The sequence below is a fragment of the Agelaius phoeniceus genome, chromosome 9 (assembly GCF_051311805.1).
Source record: "Agelaius phoeniceus isolate bAgePho1 chromosome 9, bAgePho1.hap1, whole genome shotgun sequence".
Lineage (NCBI taxonomy): Eukaryota > Metazoa > Chordata > Aves > Passeriformes > Icteridae > Agelaius > Agelaius phoeniceus.
Window position 1 is genome coordinate 17851640 of NC_135273.1, and position 21078 is coordinate 17872717.

General features: G+C 40.3%; 1 protein-coding gene across 1 annotated transcript in view; it reads right to left on the bottom strand.

Annotated features, from left to right (window-relative positions):
- Positions 1–21078, bottom strand: part of WDFY4 (WDFY family member 4) — a 112678-nt gene that overhangs the window by 54400 nt on the left and 37200 nt on the right. Inside the window, exons 21-39 of the mRNA XM_054637500.2 lie at positions 19877–20028; positions 19278–19389; positions 18970–19160; positions 17316–17468; positions 16894–16967; positions 15938–16099; positions 13689–13780; positions 12731–12830; positions 11724–11929; positions 10961–11130; positions 10461–10586; positions 9857–10018; positions 9550–9747; positions 8438–8555; positions 7698–7855; positions 7012–7250; positions 5060–5169; positions 3909–4100; positions 3220–3359 (exon numbers count right to left, since the gene is read on the bottom strand). Of these exons, the coding sequence (XP_054493475.2) occupies positions 3220–3359; positions 3909–4100; positions 5060–5169; positions 7012–7250; positions 7698–7855; positions 8438–8555; positions 9550–9747; positions 9857–10018; positions 10461–10586; positions 10961–11130; positions 11724–11929; positions 12731–12830; positions 13689–13780; positions 15938–16099; positions 16894–16967; positions 17316–17468; positions 18970–19160; positions 19278–19389; positions 19877–20028 (2855 nt within the window). The remainder of the gene's footprint in view (positions 1–3219; positions 3360–3908; positions 4101–5059; positions 5170–7011; positions 7251–7697; positions 7856–8437; positions 8556–9549; positions 9748–9856; positions 10019–10460; positions 10587–10960; positions 11131–11723; positions 11930–12730; positions 12831–13688; positions 13781–15937; positions 16100–16893; positions 16968–17315; positions 17469–18969; positions 19161–19277; positions 19390–19876; positions 20029–21078) is intronic.

Sequence of the window (21078 nt, forward strand, 5' to 3'; positions counted from 1 at the left end):
TGTTTTAACGCAGTCAACTTGAAAAGCTGATAAAAGACCAACTGAGTGACTGGTAAGAAAAAGATTTAAGTAACATTTCTGACTTTACAATTACAAGTTAGGAAGTCTCTTAACCTCTTCATTCTGAAGAATGGGATTAAAAAGGGGATTAAAAGGACCTTATCTATTTCAAGTTATATGGGTCTTTGTCATAGAGGAATGCAATTAATCAACAAAAACGGTAGAGGAAAGGCGCAATCAGATCTCCTGTAAAACTGAGAAGGCTCTGCATTTCTTGTAAAGAGTAACAGCTATGTCTAGAGTTCTGAGGCAGTGTCTTACAGGAGATAGAAGCATGGTGCTTGTAACCTTGCTCAGGCACTCATCCTAGGGAACCTCAGGTCAGGGCATGGAGAGGCTCTGACCAATTATTTACAGTTGACTGAAACACAATTGCTACAGTGGTCCTTTGCTGCTTTTGTAGCTTTTTATGATATCAAAAACAGTCACAGTCATTGTTAACCTAAGAGATTTTGACAGCAGAACTTGGTGGTAGGGGGAAAGGAGGAGAAAGAGCAAGAGATCAAAAGGCTCACTTTGAAACAGGAAAGTCAGTGATTTGAAACCTTTGTCACTGTATTCAGTCTTACAGACCTTACTGCCAGCAAATGTATCCAAGTCTGTCTCCTGTAAGCATCAAAAAATCCAGCTTTGTGCAATGCCCCTCATGCTCCTGCATGACTACTGAGACTTCCAAGAAGATACAATCACCACAGCAGATCACTGCCATTCTAGTACCAAAAATGTAATTACACTTTTTTCTACATGATCACGCCTCCCAGACAAAGCCACAAGCAAAGCATGAGATTGCACAGTATACTCAGAAATATGCAGAAAACACAGCTGCATTTGATGGCTAATTCTCACACTTGCCACCAAACAGCAGGAAATTGGCTTTGCTGATGATGGAGAACATGAGCAAAAGTAGAACGGAAACGTGGGGTCTGAGCTTTTGCTGGAGTGAATAGTTTGAATTTTGCTGGTTTTTCCAGAATGAGGATTGGGTCTCAAAAGCACTCTTCCCATCTTGTAAATAATCACAGGGTAAAACTTAAGAGGAGTGTTTTGCTGCTTGTTTTTTGTTTGTTTTTATCTGCAGCAAATACTACTACTGCTTCAGCATCTTTGTTTATTTTTCAGTTGATAAAGGAATCAAGTTAGTAACCCAGTAAACAACCACTTTCTTCTTTCTACTGGGCACACCTCTGAAATCTTGAGTGAATTTCTGCACTTCTCTCAGTAACTTTACTCAGGAGCGAATATCTTTATTTTGCTATGGGATTTAAATTCTTCATTCCTTGCTATGTAGTTCATACTGTTATTTTTCCTGTAATCTCCATGTTTCAACCAAACATGGAGATTTCCTGTTGCTTTAGGACATAAGTCCATAACTGGCAGAAGTGAAGATACAGGCCAGTAGTGAACACAGAAGTCACCTGACACAGAAAACGACATTACACCATTTTTTAAAGTGATTACCAAAGTTGTTAAAAATACGAATACCATTTACTTTTAATGTAACTTTTCTAATAGAAGTGTACGAAGGAAGAGGGCTGTTGAGAGGTAACTCAACATTTTGTTCCTCTTAGATTTCACCTCTCTAAAAAACGCATCAAACTCTGAAAGACAGGCTGGAGGGAGAAAGAGGGAGAGGGAGAAAAGAGAAGAACATTTGCAACTGTAGCTTCATATCTCATTGAGAAGAACAATTTATCAGAGCTATGGAGCTGTCAGTAGTTGACATGATAAGGAATAACACCAAGTGAGTAATGCTTCTTCCAAACCCAGCTCCTTTAATTACAAGCAGCTTCCTTGCAGAAGAGAGACAGAAGATGTAGAAACACCAATTTCATGCACTTGTGCCTGAATAATGTCTCCGTGCTGCCTTTTCCAGATGGCAACCTTTTCACTGGAGGAACTAATGATGTGGGCATATTTAGGGAAAAACCAATAACAGAGTCTTTAACCTTCAACAGCAAAAAGCATGTTGTACAAAATGTTCCATGGGATACATTTACAAATATCAATTACATTGCTCACTGAGGTGTAATCAGCTGTAATAATCAAAATTAATTTAAAAAAATAATTAAACAGACCCCAGGGCAAATAGTCAACACTCTTGCAGTATGACATCACAGTATGCATATGTACCTGGGAAGAGCTCACTCTCTAAGCAGCAGTGTGATTTTAAGGAGTGAGAAGGATTCTGCAGCACACTGAAAAAGCCTTGCAGCTCAGTAAGGCACTGTCAGACATGTTAGCTGGGTGTCACAGTCTGCCTGGTCACCTGCAAGTGGACCAGGCATCACCAAACATAGCTGCAATCTCCTATAGCTTGAGCTGGAGGGTTAAGACTCCCTAAAGTGAGGCTAAGAACAGACTCATTGTCTCCTCAGGAGGAAAAAAAAGACCTTAATATGTTGAGCACAACAGTAACTAACACAAGCTTGGTTTCAAGCTCTGAATATTCTGTCAATGCACTTCTGCCCTACCCTATGTACACTCAAAAAGTAACATCTAACTAGTTCTTCTTATGTCTATTTTTGACAATGCTAAGCAAAAACATGGAAATGGCCCTCTCTTTCAGCAAAGGGGGAGCTAACACACAGAAAAGATAGTTCACATCTTCATTGCTGAGTAACTATGCATACCCTCCAAACCCATGCCTGGATTATATACCAAGACTTGTTTCCCTGTTTCTAGGGGTTAAATTAAAATTTGGGCCTTTAATACTTCATATTGAGTAGAAAACATAAGGATTGCACTATGATAACACCTGAGCCTTCCCTTCCTACTAATTCAGAGACTGAAGGACAAGGTTCACATAGGTGATGCAAGCCAACAGCAGCAAAGCTGGCATCTCCTCACCTTGCTCCACCCCAGGCAGAGGCCTGTAAGCACAAACACATCTGGTATGCTTAGGTTTTTCAAGTGCCATGATTGGGCCTTATGCAGAAAATATTCTTTATTAGACTATATGGACAGGCTGCCAAGAGAAGTTCTCCAGGTCACTGTTTCTTTGTGATTATTTGTAGCAGCCTAGAACAGGAACCTCAGCTGCAATAGCTGTCTAGTTTGCAATGGAATGTGTCAACCAACAGACACACTCAGAAGCCTCCCAAATCCAGATCCAGAGCTATACACAAGGCAGACCCAGAAACGACAAAGAGCAAACTTTACCTCTGATTTGCATGATGTTTCCTTTGTGTTTCGGCCAGGTATGAACCTAATAGCTGAAGAGAGGCTTTCACTCCAGGAATTGTGCTTGCTCTGAGACAGGCTTGACCCTGCTTTGTTCTGGAGAAGCTTCTTTTCAGATACTGCAAGGGAAAACAGACAAAAAAAGCTTTTAAGACGAGGTTGAGCCTGTCAGAAAACAGAGGGGTTCTATCCCCATTGCACAAGACAAGACAACATGGCAGTGTGTCACTCCAGATGAATAATGTTCCATTTCTTATGAGAAGTTAATTAACACATACTTCTCAAGCTTTTATTTAAAAGCCTCATAGAGGTCTGCCATAGATCAGTTTCATGACACAGACATGAACTTTGAATCACTGCAGCACTACACACATTGCAATGCCCTTCTTTCAACCATATATCCTCCCTTTTAAACCTTCCTATGGGTTACAGTCATCTAAGGTGATTTCTCTTTCTTGCAGTACAACATGGGCCCTGTGACCCCACCAGGTGATTACAGAAGGGCTGGGTTATGACACAGTAAGTAATCACAGCCCTAAATGAGAGAAACTGAGAATCTGCTTTCTCAGCAGGTGAGGAAAGGCATAACCAAGGAGCAGCAGCTTTCCACCAGGCACCCCACAACATTTTTGCTTACTACAATGAGTGTTCCATAAAAGAACAGAGACCTAGCAAGTGCTGCCAAGCTTTGGTCATAATTTCTTCCCATAAAGGAGTGATCTCTGTTATCTTCATGTCCCTTTCTTTGTCATTTCCTTTTACAGAGAGATCCATCTTGTAAATGTCCTCCAGAGCCTGCCGCCTCTGAGAAATGAGCTGCTTCCAGATGATGTCTACTGTCCTCAGAATCTCTTGGCGGACTAGGAAACAAAAGTAACACCAAAAATAATTCTTTGTTTTTGTTTTCAAGTCAATCAACAGGTAAAGCAAAAACATCTAATTTGGAAAAGCACTGTTTAAGAGTAACTGCCAGGGTCAGTGGAGTTGTTCCTTTTTGTCCACTGCCTCCATAGGTTCTAAGCTAGACTAGTTAATCTAGTACAGAATACAGCAGGACATTTCTTCTATGATATTTCAGCTCCTTGAAAGAAACAAGTAGGAGTGACACACAGTTGTCAATGGTTTCTTCTTTGGAAAACCATTTAATCAGAATTTTGATGACCTTATTATTGTGCATAGAATGCTAAAGCACATAAAGGACATTCCTTTATGTTGCCAAACATTACTGGAGATGGAGGGGCAAAGGTAAGCAAGTTGTGAAACAATTTGACACAGCAGGAGGATACTGTACAAGAAAGTGCTGAGTTTTTCTTTATTTCCCTGCAAACCAGACTGATTTGGTTGCAGCTTAACCAAGCCAATATATATTTCAAAATAAAAGTTAAAAAAACAAAACACTAATCTGCTGCAGGGTTCAGCTGACCACACTGAATCCAATACATTTTTCCTCTGTTTCTCTGAAATGCTCCAACACTTCTTTCTGCATACAATAGACAAACCCTGTATGGACCTTGAAAAAAGAAATAGAGCAACAAATAGCGCATGTATCTCACCCCTTATACTGGCCATAACATTGGGGAGAGATCTCCAAACTGATACCCACTACTCCTGAGGATGCTGGATGACTTTTGAATGAAAGCTTGATACAAACTCTAGTAATTTTTAGCACAACTCTCCTTTCTCCTTTCTCTGTGCTGTGCCTGTAGTGGCTGTACACCAAAGAAGAAATAAGTAGCACTTGCACAAGCTGCTCTGATAACTGCTTAACACAGCTCTTTTCCTCCTCTCTAAGCCACAAGCAACATGTGCCATAAATTACCATCATCTGGAGTAGGCAGGCTGCCCTTTTCCTCTTCACTGGGTGCAAGGAAAATTTGGTGATAAGAAGCCAGCTTTGGTTTTGCATCCACCCCAAAACCTTCTGAACAGCTGTGACAAAGGGGAAAAAAAAGAAAAAAAAGGAGGGCAGGTAAGGAAACCAGACTGAAAACAAACTGAGAACAGTGAAAGAACAACAGGTGTTTCTGCACATCCAGTCCTACTTAATTCATTTAGTAGATGAGTATTTTCAGGTTTGGAGCTTATACCAGTCATGGAATACCACGGAATTTTCAGCAAGTGGGAACTTAACAACTGCCAGTCTGGTTTTCAAAGGCAAGGAGCAGTCATCATGACCCTGTAATCACTCTCCTGTATGTGCCTTATCCCTGCACTTTACTGCACTTTTATTCACTTCATTCACCCCAATTAGATAGAGAACAGGGCTGTCCTGATGTAGCTAGTCTGCTTCAGCCTTCTTGCACCTCCCCTGGGCATCTGGTACTTTGTCTCTTTACTCTGAATTCCTTTGCTAGAGGTATCTGCCACTGTGTGGAAAGCAGTGTCTTGCTCTACCCTGCCCTTGAACTGCTTACTGAGTTTTTTGTGTCATTGATGATTCACTCAGTTCCTGAAGTGCTCAGCACAAAAAAGCTATAAGCTCAGCTCCATGGATACTATTAGCATGCAGATGTGATTATTGAGAGCATCACCATGGCCAAGAGGACACTTCTGCTTTGGGACTGGGGGCTGTGCCACAATCTACCAGTCAGGAGGTAAAAGACACTAGGAACTTCAGTACAGCAGTAATGCTTAAGAAAAAATTAAAAAAAAAAAGAAAAAGAAGAAACAGGCTTGTTTAAGGTATCCAGAAAATCTGGACTTTGTCACAGAACAGCTGTCAATAAGAGCATATACAGCTACTAGTAACACAAAGTTCTTTCAATTCCGAACAGGCCCTACTATCTGGGAGAATCAAATCCTTGGGTATGCAAAGCTGCCATTTTTATTTCTGATTCTCTTTAAAATACCACATTTCTGATTCCCTGGATTGTTTAGCTTTTGGATATGTTTTCGCTTTTGGATACCAAACTCTTCTGTACTTTAGTTTTTTGTTTAATAGTTTGTGCTCTTACTCCATAAAAGCAATCCTCATCCCATCTCAATGGGTTTTGCCTGGAAATTATTATCTGACTGGAATAAGAACATCCAGAAAAGATCTCAGGAAGTGCAGCTCATTTCTGGTGTGATACTGTATTAATGGATTCCATTCAGACCATCAAAGCAGTACAGAAGGCTATCATTGAAGCAAGAAACATTAAAGTAAAAAATGCACTTGCCAATGTTTGCTTTTTTCACAAAACTAAGCTTCCAAGGTAACTCCTCAGCTTGCATTAGCAAGAGTACATCTGTTATATCAACATCTGTAAGAACAGCAAACAGTGGGTATGAATATTCTAGCCCTACCCCATGGCAGAGGGCAAAACTCCCAATGTCAGAACAACTAAAATATTGCAGCTCAGATCCAAGAAACAATAACACAAAGATCACAAGATCCATTCACTCTTCTATATATGCTTTAAATGTTCTCACACACAAATGACTGCTGGATCAGAAAAAACCTCTCACTAAATTACCCCATGCAGATATCTCAGAGAATGGCCACCTACATGATTTGGGAGTGATCCTAGCCCACATCCCAGGAAGATTTCTAGATGCTCATTTTCCTGATAGGCTTGTGAGCCAGCTCCACTGAAATCAGTTCAAGCTTGCTAACTGCAGTTACTACTCTGAAGTGAGTAGCTGCTGGAAATGCTGGATCCAGCTCAATCTCAGCTTCGAGTGATTCCCCAGAATGGAAATTGCCTAAGTTATGTGACATCTCCCCCTCTGCACCCACTTCCATAGGTACAGCACAAATATAAAGAAACATAATAAGATGAACACTTGTACCTGCTCGAGTTCAGTTGGCAAAGGCAGTACATCAGGCAGATGACAAAATTACTACTTGAGTTGTAAGTTGCAAAGATAATGTCCCACTGCTCTTGCAGAAGAATGAGAGTATTCAAGACATTAAACTGCTCAGGCAGTGATTGTTGAGGTCTGGATAAGCAGTATAGGATGGCTCTGTTTAAGCAGCTGTATAGGGCACTGAGGAAAACTTCCTTTTGAGAAACAGAGCTTTCTAAGACCTGTGAAAACACAAAACAGCAGTTTACTTGTCGTGCTCAAAGAACTTTCTCCCCAAGGATCCACTCCTCCCACTTCATTTGAATTGTTGGAAACTTATTTCAGCAAAATTCCCCTGAACTACCTGTTACATAAAAAATCCATCTTTTCTGTATTTCTACTGAAGTCCCCATAACTGTGGAAGAGATTAATTTATTCCAGTTCAGCAATGTGTACATAGCCAACAGACAGTGTCACAAAAGGGTTAACTATCCTTTCTTTATGCTGCACCATCTCTCTCTAATTATAATTTACAGCTGTTATGTTCTAATGCAACAAACCAGGAATAAAAACAATCACCAAATGGATTACAGCCATCTTCTTCAGAATTGCAGTATCATGACCTCAGCGTAAAAAAACAGTGTGTTACAGCATGTTGATAAAAGTTGGGGAGAAGAAAAGTGACTCACACACATAATCTGTTTGGCAATGAAGATCAGGATTTGCTTGGGATCAGCCACAAACATTCTGCTGCTTAGTTTCTCAACCAGCTTCTGAACAAAATAAGCAATATTCATCATGGATAGGGGTGCAGCTGATTCTGAAGTACCATGAGGATCAGTGTTTGCTGGAGAGGATATAAGAGGGTTGATTATTGCAGAACAAGAGAAAATGAAAAAAAAAGTGGAATGTGAGATTACCAGAGCTGAGAAGGAACAGTCTCATGCCATAATATCTCAGAGCCGGGACATGTCTAAGAAGACATGTATCTAGGTATAGCAGAAACACCTTACTCAGACTGGAAATGACAGCTCCATCTTAAGGATGGAACCAATCTCACTAAAATGCTGCAATGAAGAACTGGTTTAACTAACAACTCAGAAAGGAGAGCAGTAACAACTAAGTTAATGGGGCTGTTGCCAGAAGCATTCAAGGATGAACCTAGGTTTCTTTCTATATACTCCCTTTCTAATATTCAGAATCTCTTCTCAAAAAGAAAAAAAGAAGATGCTCTCCAGAAAAATTATAAAATTACAATAAGTGATGCAAACTGGTTTGCAGTAAGATACAGTGGACAGTGAAGCCTGCTGAGCAGGACTGTCATGCTAGCTATTGTTTCCAAACCTTTCTAACAATGATACCTACATGCTAAATATCAGGTAGCATGATATTCAAACAGGAGTTAAACAATCTGATTCTCACCACTCACCTCTTGGTCTCATTTTCCCCTCTCCTTGGCTGGTAACCTGAAAGACATCCATAGCAGACAGCAGAACTTTTGTCTGAAAAAGTCTCCTCTGCTCACTGGTGGCATCTTCTGGGGAAGCCTATACAGTGATGGCACACATATTAGTACAGCAGGAAAACAGGAAATCTGACTCAACTCCACTTTCAGCAGGAGTGCATATGTGGACAGCTACTGGACAACAGATGAGATGGCAGAACTTAATTCCCAGATGGAAAACAAGGAACTCTTACATAGGAGTACACCATCTAGCTGACAGCCAGCACAGTCACCCTCAGCACACTGGACAGAAACAAGGTTTTGGAAAGGGCCAGAATTGGCTCACAGGTGGTTCCCAAGAGGTCTTGTGGTCAGGGACACTGAGCTCCATTAGCAGGCCCAGGATTCAGACAACCAGAAATCCAAACTCTATTTTAACTGTACCAAATCTCAGGATAGTATATATAAACCTTTAGGGAGCTGGTGCTCCACAAGAGGATTTAAGTCATTACAATTGCAGTCAAGCTTATTCTAATAACTTAGTAATTACTATCCATATTACTAAGCTAAGTCTGCATCAGAACCCACACCTGCGACACCTGGACTATTGACAATTTGGAGCTGAACCCTAAATTTTTCATTTTCCCCTTTCTTCAGACTACTCTGATTCTCTAGAGTGCTTTGAGTAGTTGAAATGTATAATCAGACTCAGCTGCTACAGCTTGTATTAATCTGTACTTACAATGGAGACAGGATTTTTTTCTTTGAGAACTGAGATTCTCTTATCTCAAAAATCAGTACACAGGATGCTCCATGTGACATTTTCTGTTCTCAAATTCAAAGGGTGCCCTGATGACAAGCAGCTATTACTAAAGAAAAGGATTTTTTTTCACACTTTTCTTCAATATTAAAGATTGCCTGAAAAATTTGTTTGCCAGGGACAGCATTTTCTTAGTTCATATTAATGCAGAGGAATTAGACAAGTCCTTTCCTTTAGTCACTGTTAGCACTTTTGTTACTAGGTTGCTAGAAGGATATGTCCTGTCCTTCCACCCCCAGTGTAAGGTAGAACAGCAAAGTCTGCTGATGAGATAAACCTCAAGAAGCAGCTCAAGGGGATGTCCTTGTTTGCTTGCTGGGATGTTGAGAAGACTGTCCATCAGGAGGACTCGCACAAAATCCCACACTTGTTTCTTGGCGGGGTGTGGTAGGAGTGGGAGAGAGGAGGGATCAGCACAGCCTTTCCCTTCAGCAATGGCTGGACCATCAGGGTTCAGAAGGCCTTCAGACCCACCCTGTGAAAGCAGACAGCAATACATTTGCACTCAGTCTACCGTACATTGATTTTTTTTTTTCCGCCTAGTGACCGATCTCTGGTCAGAAGGGTTTATGCTGTGCACATACCTTGGGTGATCCCGAATGAAAAGCAATCATAGCCAAAGCTTTCAAGAAGTCAGGACAGTGCCACACAGGGTCCTGTGTATAACTGTGATAGATCAAGCACAGAAACTCGATAACATTCCCTGGATAGGCAATTGCCCAGGAGGCTTCTGCATCTGCAATAGGCTGAACAGACAAATGTGCATCTGGTCAAGGCAGCATTCCTCTCATTCATAAAAGCTTATCTTTGTAAAAGCTTATCTTTGTTCCTCTTCAGGTATTATTAAGCAAGCATGACACAGGCACAAATTCAGACAAGGCACCAGTAGCCAATCCCACATTGCAGACTGAAGATACACCCAACCAGAATCATCATCAAGAATGAAAAACTGAGAGCTGTTGTGGGCAAGATGTGTCTCTGGTCTCTCTCAAACACGAGCCCATCACATCCTGTGCTACATAACCAGGGCAGCAGCAGTTGTGTCCCTTGGCAGTGCCTGTTCAGTGTTGCCCTCTGAGGGCAGAGCAGGACTAGGGATTACAGGCAGAGGCTGCCACCAGCATCTCTCACACCTGGGCTCCTTATTCAGCCACTCACTCTGCACTGTCCTTGCAATGAAACACTTACCTTGTCCACAGTGAATCTAACCATTTCCAGCAGTAACACAGCTGCCTCTGCACACAACCCAAATTTGAGGACATTTTCTCTATGGTGGTGCTGCAAGATCCACTGCAACATAGACTCAAGATCTTTCTACACAGGAGGAAAGATTTCATTAAGAGATGGGAATTGTACATGACACAATTTACATGACAAGAACAATGCCTACTCTCTCTATATCAGAACAAAACCAACATGTGTCTACGTCCAGCAGTTCCTTCCTCTCCTGTTAAATTTGTAACATTTAACACATGCATGAACAAGGTTGTTCTGAGCATAAATTTTCTTAAATAAAAGTTAATTAACTTAATTAAAAAAACATGAATAGTTTTTATTATTACAAAATCCAAGTAGGGTTAACATGCCTGAGAATCATCTCATGGAAAAGGGCATAAAATGTCAAAATAGTAATGCAATAGCACATTCAGGCTTCAGGCACTTGTCTGCCTTTTTTTTTTTTTTCATACCTTGACTGCTTCAGGTGGTTCAGATGGTGGAGTTGCCAGAAAGAGCTCTGCCACAACCAAGTAGATCTCAGGGATGTGAACATGATCAGTCAGACATCTTTGCAACACAGAAAATCCAAAAATCAAGAAGTAGCCACTGTCAGGCACTGAAGGATGACTTTTTAAATTATCTTTAAAGGAAAAGAAAATGAAAGTGTCTAAAAAATAAATGTCATATTAGCAGAAGGATTACTGACACAGCTTTATCCTCATTAGTCTCTGTCCCAAACACAGTAGTCTGGTAGGCTGCAGTATCAACAGTTTAAAAAACACCTCCAGACTAACATAACAATTTTTACCACTATCACTTTTGTTAAAGGGCTTTCTCCCTGAATTATTCTTCTTCCTTTCTCTTTCCTTTCTCAGAACCCCAGGTCTTATTATCAAAAAGCAGGCTGAACAAATCTTTAAGAAACAAAAGGTCTCAGAGCACAAGCTGACATCTGAACACCTTACAGGCTTGTCAAGTAGCCTGATTTTGTGCAACACAAAAAGGTCATCTAATCAGAGTTGCTAATTACCTTCAAGGGAGAAGTACTACTTTCCACTTTTCAGCACAGAAATGCTCAAGTACCAGGACAAGTTTGCCCTAGAAAGTAATGTAAACTCTTGGTCTACTGAGATCAGTGGGAATCCTCCTATCATGTACACAGTGCCAGTGATAGCTCTTCTATCACTGAGCTGGATCAAGGCAGTGTTTTGGGAATGTTAAACCAGCACATACCCATTAGAATGTTCAACCCTGCAGAGCTGTTTTCCAGCCAACGCCCAACCACTATCCCCTCCTTGAATTTGTTCAGCAGCAAACGATTGTGGAGGAAGCACAGAAGCAATTTGATTCCCAGGACAACTGTGCTGAAGTGCAGGTAGCTCTGTGTGAACAGCAGAAACCAGTCTGGCCCCAGTGCCAAAAATGTCTTTTCTTTTTCCCTAGGAAAAACAGGTAAATGAAAACACATGGGAAGAAACATGATGGAAAACAGAAAGAAGATATTATATAAAATGATCTTGAAGTAATTTAGAACCCCACGTTTCTCTAGAAAAAAAATCTCATTAAAGGCATACCCTTCAAGAATCACAAAGATGTAACAATAGACTCATCCACACAGCTGAAGTCATTCAATTCCTGCTACATCTAACCTTGTATTACTGTCAAGCAAAACAGTTCATAAATATGAAGCCCCTTCTGAGAGTGTGTATCAATAACCAAGGCAAACTACGTCACAGACCAGATCTTTCAAGCTATGAAATTCAAAATTTTGGTTTAAATTTTCAACTCCAAGTTGTGCTATCTAATGAAAATGCACAATTACAGCTCCCAGCAGTATGAAATCTGCCTTTCAGTAATGAAAGGCAGAATTCTAATAATGGCATTCTCATGGTTAAGATATGGCTGTGCAAGTAATCCCACATTAGATTGACTTGATTTTCAGAGACAGATTTCAACCCCTGCTATGCAGAAGAAACATCAATATCCAAGCTCCACCTTCACTGCATTTTCTGAAAACATGAGACTTTTTCCAAAATGGATATCAGATGTGTTATCAGACCACACAGCTGTGTGAATGCCAGATAAATCACTGACAAAAAAGTCTCTCTGAATCCAGTCTGTGCTTACTTAGTATTTGTTGAAATTCAAATATTATCGGTGTGTTTAGTCCTGGTTAAGCACCAGGACGATGAAAAATCTGGGAGACAGAGACACTTAACTTCCTAAACGTTTCTACTTACTCAGAGGACAGCTGAAGTTTGTCTGAGCATAATACATCTAACAGCATCTTCAGTAGCTGGTTTCGAAGACAGATTGTCTTCCCAGATGTTTGGTTTAAGGCTACAAATATCAGAAAGCAATAAAGAGTAAAAAAGAGACAAAACATGTTCCATTGCTTTGATGAACAATTTTGTTTGCACCCAATTATCTCCATAGAAGTACTTATATCTGGTTTTTGCAGAGTAAAAAAATGAGGACATGAAATTTTAGACATAAGGACTCCTGCTAACATAATAAACAACCAGTGCTTACATTGCCCAAGTCCTCTCTTTTAAAACTCATTAACATTGCATGGTGAACAATATCTCAGGTTAACTAGAGAGAGAAATATAAGCAGGCAATCTGACTTGTATTGCCCAGCTGAGATGTCTATATACAAGCTGCAGTTACCACTGTCACCTTAATATGATCTGTTGTTTAGAGGCACAGTAACAATAAAGCCTCAGCTGAAAGATCCCAGTGAAAGGGCCAAATGACTGGATGCTCCTCCACATGAACCTGACAAACACACAGCTACTTTAAGAGGTGCAGAGCTCCTCATCATTATTTGCTACAACTCTAAGTGTTTACAGAAAATCCAGGATGCCCATTGAAATTTTATTCCTTGTAACAGCCTAGTAGGTTGGTTTGGGGCAATTTCAAGTTAATGTCCTTTCTCTCTGTATATATCTGAAATCCAGCATTGTGTTGATTCTGGACAATGCAGCAAAAGTACTGCTGGTTTATTGGCAGAGAGAGAGCAAAGGGCCACCTCAGTGCAGCCCCTCCCTTTCCATATGAAGAAATTTGAATTTTGCCTCTTCCTGCAGCAGAAGGCAGAAGCACTAATGTTGCAATTAGGGTTGATCAGGTCCTGGGGAAGGAGGGAAATTCTGTAGTTAAACTATCACAACACATACCCCAAAGGCAGCCCCTCACCTTCAGTGGGCCTCTCAGCCACACTATCCAGGTAAATCTGATTTTCATCCACAGAAGAAGGTTTCAAGGTGTAAACAAGGAACAATCCAATCCTTGCAGAGAAAGAGTGAAGCAGTTGTGGTCAACAGAAATATATTGATTTACTTAATTGGAGATTATATGCAAAGCTGCATACTGGTTAACAGTGACTTAACAACCACCATTAGACATTCTAGCCACTTCAGAGATAGGACGAAAACTTCATAAACTAGGAAGTAAATTAAAAGGTCACAGAATGTGCTGTGTTGGAAAGTACCCACAAGGATCAAAGCCCAGCTCCTGGCCCTCAGCAGGACAATCCAAGAGTCATACTTGTGCCTGAGAGCATTGTCCAAACACTTCTTGATCTCTGTCAGCCTTGGTGCTGTCACCACTTTCCTGGGGTGCCTATTCCAGTACCTGATCACCCTCCAGGTGAAGAACCTTTTTCTAATGTCCAGTCCCCTGACAACTTCAGGCCATTCTCTTGGGTCCTGTCACTGTCACCCCAGAGCAGAGATCAATGTCTGCCCATTCTCTTCCCCTCAGAGGAAGCTGTAACTGCAGTGAGGTCTGTCCTCACTCTCCTCTTGTCCAGGCTGAACAGACCAAGTGACCTCAGATCTCCTCATCTGGCTTCCCCTCAAGGCTCTTCATCTTCATGGCCCTTCTTTGGATGCTCTCTAATAGTTCATCTTTCTTATCTTTTGATGAATGAAACTACCTAAAAATCAAAGTAAAATATATTCTGCTATGGAAACATTTTCTCTATCTACTTTAAAGGTCTTGCACCAAGAGGAAAGGAATACTGAGTAAAGCACTCAGTTTATCTGAAAGATTCTGAGCAGCCTGTGGCATTCTAATTTCACTGTTATTACCACTTGGTTTCCAAGCATATAGAGGAGAACAGAGAAACCTTAGCAGGTCCACTGTGAGGAGGACTGGCATCCTTTTTTCACCTGCAATTTGCTTTGACACATTACCTGGTTCTAAGAATAGAAAGATTAATGTGATATATACACATTTAGTGAAAGTCCACAATCTCCTCCTGCCCACAAGAAGGATATTTCTTAAGGGACAGACACCATTTGTTCTGCAGGAATAGCCCACACAGCAATTCCCTCTAGAAGTCCAAATCTGGGACCAGCAGAAGCTCCAGCACCTCTCAGTGCTGCTGAGAGCCTGTTACAGTCCCTGCTGTCCTGGGGCCAGAAGGACAGGGACAGAGTGCTGTGTCTGCCCACTCTCAGCATTCATGGGCCTGACAACTAATTATATTACCATGGAAATACAAATAATACAAATAACAAAACATTATTATTTAAGAAAAATGCTCATTCACACTTCTTACAACACGACAAATTTGATACACTAAATCCACATTTGCCACCTGTCTAACCACCTATATGAAAAAAGAACAAGCTAATTCCTACAAGCCTGGGGTAGGAATATACACATAAATAACATATCCAGGAGCATACAGTCATAATAGAGCTGGAAAGCACCAAATTCCATTATTAGCTTACTTCAAAGTTAACTTTTAGAGGTGCTCATACTCTCCAACAGTGCAAAAGGCAGAGTCCACAGATTTGACATGCAACTCTGTTTTTACATTTTATTAAAAACAGAGCTTTAGAAATAGAACTTTGATCTGTGCAGTGCATTTCTCTGGGAATTAGGTGGCTGCAGACAGCACTGTTGGACCTTCCTCAGTTGATATGTTGCAGGTTGATACAGTTAGGCTGGGAATATAAAATGAAGCAGTGCTTACGTTCTGTGAAGAGCAAACAAGGATTTAAATGCTATGCTTCATGAAATCCTGACAACATAACTGATTGAAATTCAGGAACAAAAAGGATTGTTACTGGGCTATAAGCCAAACCAACAGGATTAGGTACACTGTTCTTTTGGGCCAAATTATAATACTGTAGTGATTCTTTAGAGACAAGGCTTTAATGAAACAAATATTAAGTACATATTTGAGTAATCCCAGTCATACTACAGAACTGTGCCACCATTATAACAGGAATCACCATATTCATCTTCACACAAGATGGAGTGAATGAAAAAGTTTTTCATCAATTTTTGACTAGGGGATCCTGCAGTTGCCAAAGATCTGGCATTCTACCAAAGACAAGGTGAGGGAAGCTCTACTGTCAAGCTCTCTCCAACACTAGCACAAGTATAGCTCATCTGCAATCTGAGGAAAAGCTATAGACTTTTAGGGTTACCTGAGAACATCCCTTGTATTAAAGTATCCTTGCAAGAGATGGGACAGGATAGTGCAGGCCACAGTGATCTTGGAGCTGCTGATTTCAGGATCATTGAAAAGGAAAACAAGCTTGGGCACCATTTGCACCTGGTAGGCAATTGCAATATTCTGACAGGCATCTCTGTAAAAAAAACACAGGGACTATTAAAGGTTTCTACTGGAAATGACCAAATTTACAGAGTTTCAGCTAAAAGGATTCTCAGGTTGCACTGATACTTTGCACTTCTAGCTTCTAATACTGTCTTCATAACATTTCAAACACTGTCAGACAAATTGAACATGTGTCAGTGATGGAGATGGGAAGACTACTTTGTGTGTTCTACTCTTCTCCTCTGCCCTCTCCCCCAGAAACTGCTGCTTTCCAATAAGTTCAAAGAAAACATTATTGCATTTTCAAGCAGCAAGTTGGTAGCAAAAAATGCTATTCCTGTAAAACTTAGCAAGGGAACCAGACAGCTCTGCAAAAAAGCAGGAATCTAGCTTTACTCAGTCCCTCTGCCATGCTTTATCTCTTTAAATACATTCAACTCCAGTTCAGATGATTAAAAATATTGATAAAGGGGTTGTGTTTTGATTTTAAACACAACTTCAATAATATATTAAAAAAAAATAACTTCATAGTCAAGTCAAACATTAAGATTTCCCCTCCCCAGCAGATATTTGAACTTGCATTGTACAGTAGTGGTTCCACATGAACCAGGTAACCAGATATCTTTTCCCAGACTGTCCCCAAAGTCATCTCAGGGGCTGATCAAATCACTAACTCCAGGCTTGAAAGAGCAATACATGAATGATTCACTCCCAGAAACCCCTGATTCCAGTTGGGATTAGACCCTTCATATCCACCTCAGAGTTCCAGCTCAGGTTACAGATGAGTTTGTCCCACAGGTTTCTGACTCAAACAAAAGTTTATACCTGGAGGACTGCAAGATCTCCACAAGATGGGAAAGAAGAACAAGGTCAAGATTTTCTGGTGCTTTCATCCAAAGCTGAAAGACAAAGGAAAGCAGAGGTTTTACTGAGCTGTGAGAACAGTAGCTGCATCAGAGAAACAGTTAAAACTGTTTGGGGAGGAGAGCACCATAAACTTTGAGTGTTTCTGTAAAGCAGCCTGCAGGCACTGGGAAGTCCCTGCTAGTGCAGGGAGCTGTAGCTCCAGTTCTAGCCCTGAGGAGCAGACCCTCTGGGAGTGTTCCTGCAGACCTGGGGGGCCCACAGTGTGGAAAAGCACAACACACAAATATTGGATCCAGGACATGCTATGAACAAACCAAATCTTGTATTATAAAGCCATCTTTAATGCAGCCAAACCCACAGAGTAACATGAACAGTTGTACCTCAAAGTTGCAGAGAACATACTGGAATGCACTATAATTCTTGATGACAGAAGACTCAAAGCCCAGCTCAGCTGTGCCCACTAGGGAGAATATTAACTGTAAAATCCTGTTGTTTAGCAGCTGAGTTTTCCTCTTCAATAGATAGCTTAGCAACTGAAAAGAAAAGACTGAATAAGTATCTGCCAAATATAAATCTGTATTTAATTCAAGACCAACATATAGTTTAGTCAGATGTAGCAGTCATGCATGCATGAGTTTTGCATAAGCACCATAAAGAAAATGAAGGTTTCAGTCCAGACAAAATTTCATGCAGAAGGTCTAAGGATGAATTTTTGAAGGAGTTGGCAACTCTGTGGCATTGAACAGGAGGAAAATATGTGCCATATTATGTTGAATATATTTTTAAAAAAGCAACAGACAAATGTAACTGTAAATAACCACAGTAGGTGTTCTATGCTATTCTCCATGATGTATTCTTAATTGCTTACAAATGGTGTTAATTTAAAAAATACTACATTTTACCTCCCCAAATGAAAAACATTAGTGAAATATTGCCAGTTTCTCAGCTGAGCCTACCTTTGATTATCCAACAATTTTTCCATACTGTGAGAAGAATGTTCAGAAAGCCATTACATTTTGAGCAGGTTGGGAAGAATAGAAATTAATTTGAAAATACATATCAAGACACATATATTACTTGGCTTCTAAAAAAACTTCAATCCATTGCAATATAATGATAACTTGGAGAGAACATGTAGCAAAGAATCAAAAGGTACAGCTCATACACAATACAAAGGCATTGACCTACAGGAAAGGATTGGGCAAGCAGTATCTAAGTAGGATAAATATATTCATATAAATTGCGATCAATTTATGAACAATTTGCATGTTGGGAAAATGGAAAAGTTCATAATAAATCATTAACGAAACCCTAATGTTGAGGGTCCTGTTTGGAACCTTCTATATTAAAAAGCGTCTTTGTTCCTTCAGTTCTCTGCTTCACCTACACAGCACAAAGTAAATGATACTAAACTGAAACTTCATACTTGACCCTCAATCCATCCAATGTTACATATTTATACTTTACATACAACCAAAATCTTCAATCTGCATAGCTTTCAGGTTTAAAGATTAATTTGGGACCCACCTAATCAATGCAATTTAGGCAGCACTTATGCAATGCAATTCATATCAGCACAATTCCTCATACACAGTGAAGACTGAGCCATAGGAATTCATTGTCAGCCCTACACTGGGCAGTCTGTAAAGAGGAATCTTAAGCTGGATGAACCAAGGGGAGGAAGAAAAGCTGCTTTAGAAGTGGTCTTTTGTGTGTGGGATCGAGCGTGCGGGTAAAAGGTGAAGAGTGGGTCAGTCACAAATCTGCTTCTCTGGCTTGTTTAGTTTTATTAAATCATGTCTGCCCAAGAGGCATCTGTCCTCACGTTTCCTTCAGCAGAAAACTGTTACAGAGGTTCCCAGGAACTGTAAGCACAAGATGTAGAGCACCATCCTATATCCCCCTCCTAACTTGCTAAGTTCCACCCACAAGTGGCTATAGTCAGGATCTGTTTGGTTCATTCCCATTGATTTGGGGGTAAATATCCACAAGGGAGAGACTATAACCATAATGAGTGAACAAAAGTGTGTCTACCTGGTATCCATGGATGTGCCTCATCAGTTTTGCACTCAAGGGGCTGCTGTTGAGGATGGAGTTCAGGACTTTGACAGCTGCATACATGGTGTGGTCATCGCGGGCCTTAGCAATGAGACCCAGGAGAATGGCAGGGCCTCCAATAAAGTTCAGACTGGTGGCTGCTGGGGAGGACTGGAACACTCTCACCCCTAGGAAATTGCAGTGTTACTCTACCAGGAAGTTACACCGACAATCTATTATTGGACAGAATAATAGATTGTTCTATTATTCCACTCTTAAATGAATATTAAGACAAGTGCATTTACCATAGTGGCCCACAGCAACTGACCCAATAGTCCTCAAGGAACCTGAGAGGTGTCCAGCAATATTCCTAGCTAGGAGTATTGGAGTTGAACTGTCCCGAGAATTAATCCCAATCTGAAACAGGTAAAAGGCACTTTAGGAAAAACTTTAGCAGTATCAGAGACACTAAAAAAATGCATGCTCTAATAGTTTAAATTATTTTAATAATTTTAGACTAATAAGTGATAAAAATTTGATTGTAAGGACAAATATTCACTGACCAACAACATCCTTCAATGCCACTACTTTCATATATCAATAGACCTGGTATTAGAAAGAACAATAGAATAGCATGTGAAAAGTCCCTGTGAAGACATTCAGAAAACACAGACTGAAACAAATTATGCTAAAACCTGAAAATTATGGCTTCTGCTACTGCTTCAAAAAATGCTTTTAATAGGTGAAAATTAACCTACAAGTAGAACAAAGTTAAGGAATGGAAAAAGAAGTTTAAAAAAAATAAATCTCTGAAGGTACATAGGCAAGACAAAGTCAGAAATTTGGTTCTAGGAAACTGATTAGAAGCCAGAGAAAACTTGTTTAAGAAAGGGAAATTTGTGACCTCTTTGGCAATCAGCCGACCATCCACTTCATTGTAAGAGCTCTTTATATCTTGGACTGTAGTGAGAGATGAGCACACGGCATTGATTCCAAAAGAAATCTTATCTTCTGCCACCAGAGGTGCGATGATACGACCACTGCACTGGTCTTCACCTAAAACAAGAAAGGCTGTGAATGTCTAAAGGAGCTTCACTGTGCCTTATGCAAGACAGGAGAGAGGCAGGTGAAAAATAACTGAAGGAAACCAATGTTTAGGAAATAATTTTACTTTGTCGTAACTATAACCATGAAAAAGCATTCACCCTTTGCAACACAGGCCATGGCACTCTCATCACCAGCACATGGCTGTGTCCCCTGGTAACTGCTTTGCCTTGATTCTGTATCCTCTCATAACCTCTCATCGAGCTCAGAAATGTCCATAATAAATCTCTTTCTCTGTCCACACAGTATAAATAAACTTTTTGGACATAGAAAACATTTCAGAGGCCTTCTGTTTCTGAGAACTTTATTGGGGTACTCAAAGCAAAGATTTGTGTGGAAGGAGAGCAGAGGCAAAGGTTCAGAGCTGCCAACTCACAACATTTGGGAAACTTCTCAATAGTACCAGGTTCAGCAGTTTAGTATGAAATTCTCTTATGCATTTCTTTAAAGAATTTTCTATTCATTCTCACACTTGGATTAACTACATGTATCTTTATTTTAAAAAAAAGTCATGTTGTATTTTTGACAGTTTTATAGACTGGGAAAACAGCTGACTTACAAAACTGTTTACTAGTGCTGGTAACACAGCCCTTTTAGGCAAAAAATTAGTTCACACACCACATGAAGATTAACTATAAATAAAATGCCTCAAGACTGTGTCACTATTTCCCTTCCAGCAGGACTTGGTCTGCAGACTAAGCCTCTGTACAACTGCAGCTGATTAGCAAGAAGCAATGAGATAATGGGGAGACAGGACACACCACTGCTAAAAATTGCCACTGCTGTTTGCAACAATGTCAAAAACCCATTTTAAGGGGGAAAAAAAACTCACTGTAGTATTTGGAGGGATTGTGTAAAACTTTTTTAAAGTCAAAATTTCCATTTGCCCGAGTTCCTTTGGATGTTTTGATGGAAATAGGGAGAGTGCAGGGAGAGTGAGATCATTTCACAATTAGGAGATCACATCTTATATGCTGCTCAGTGATCTCCCCTAAACAGGGC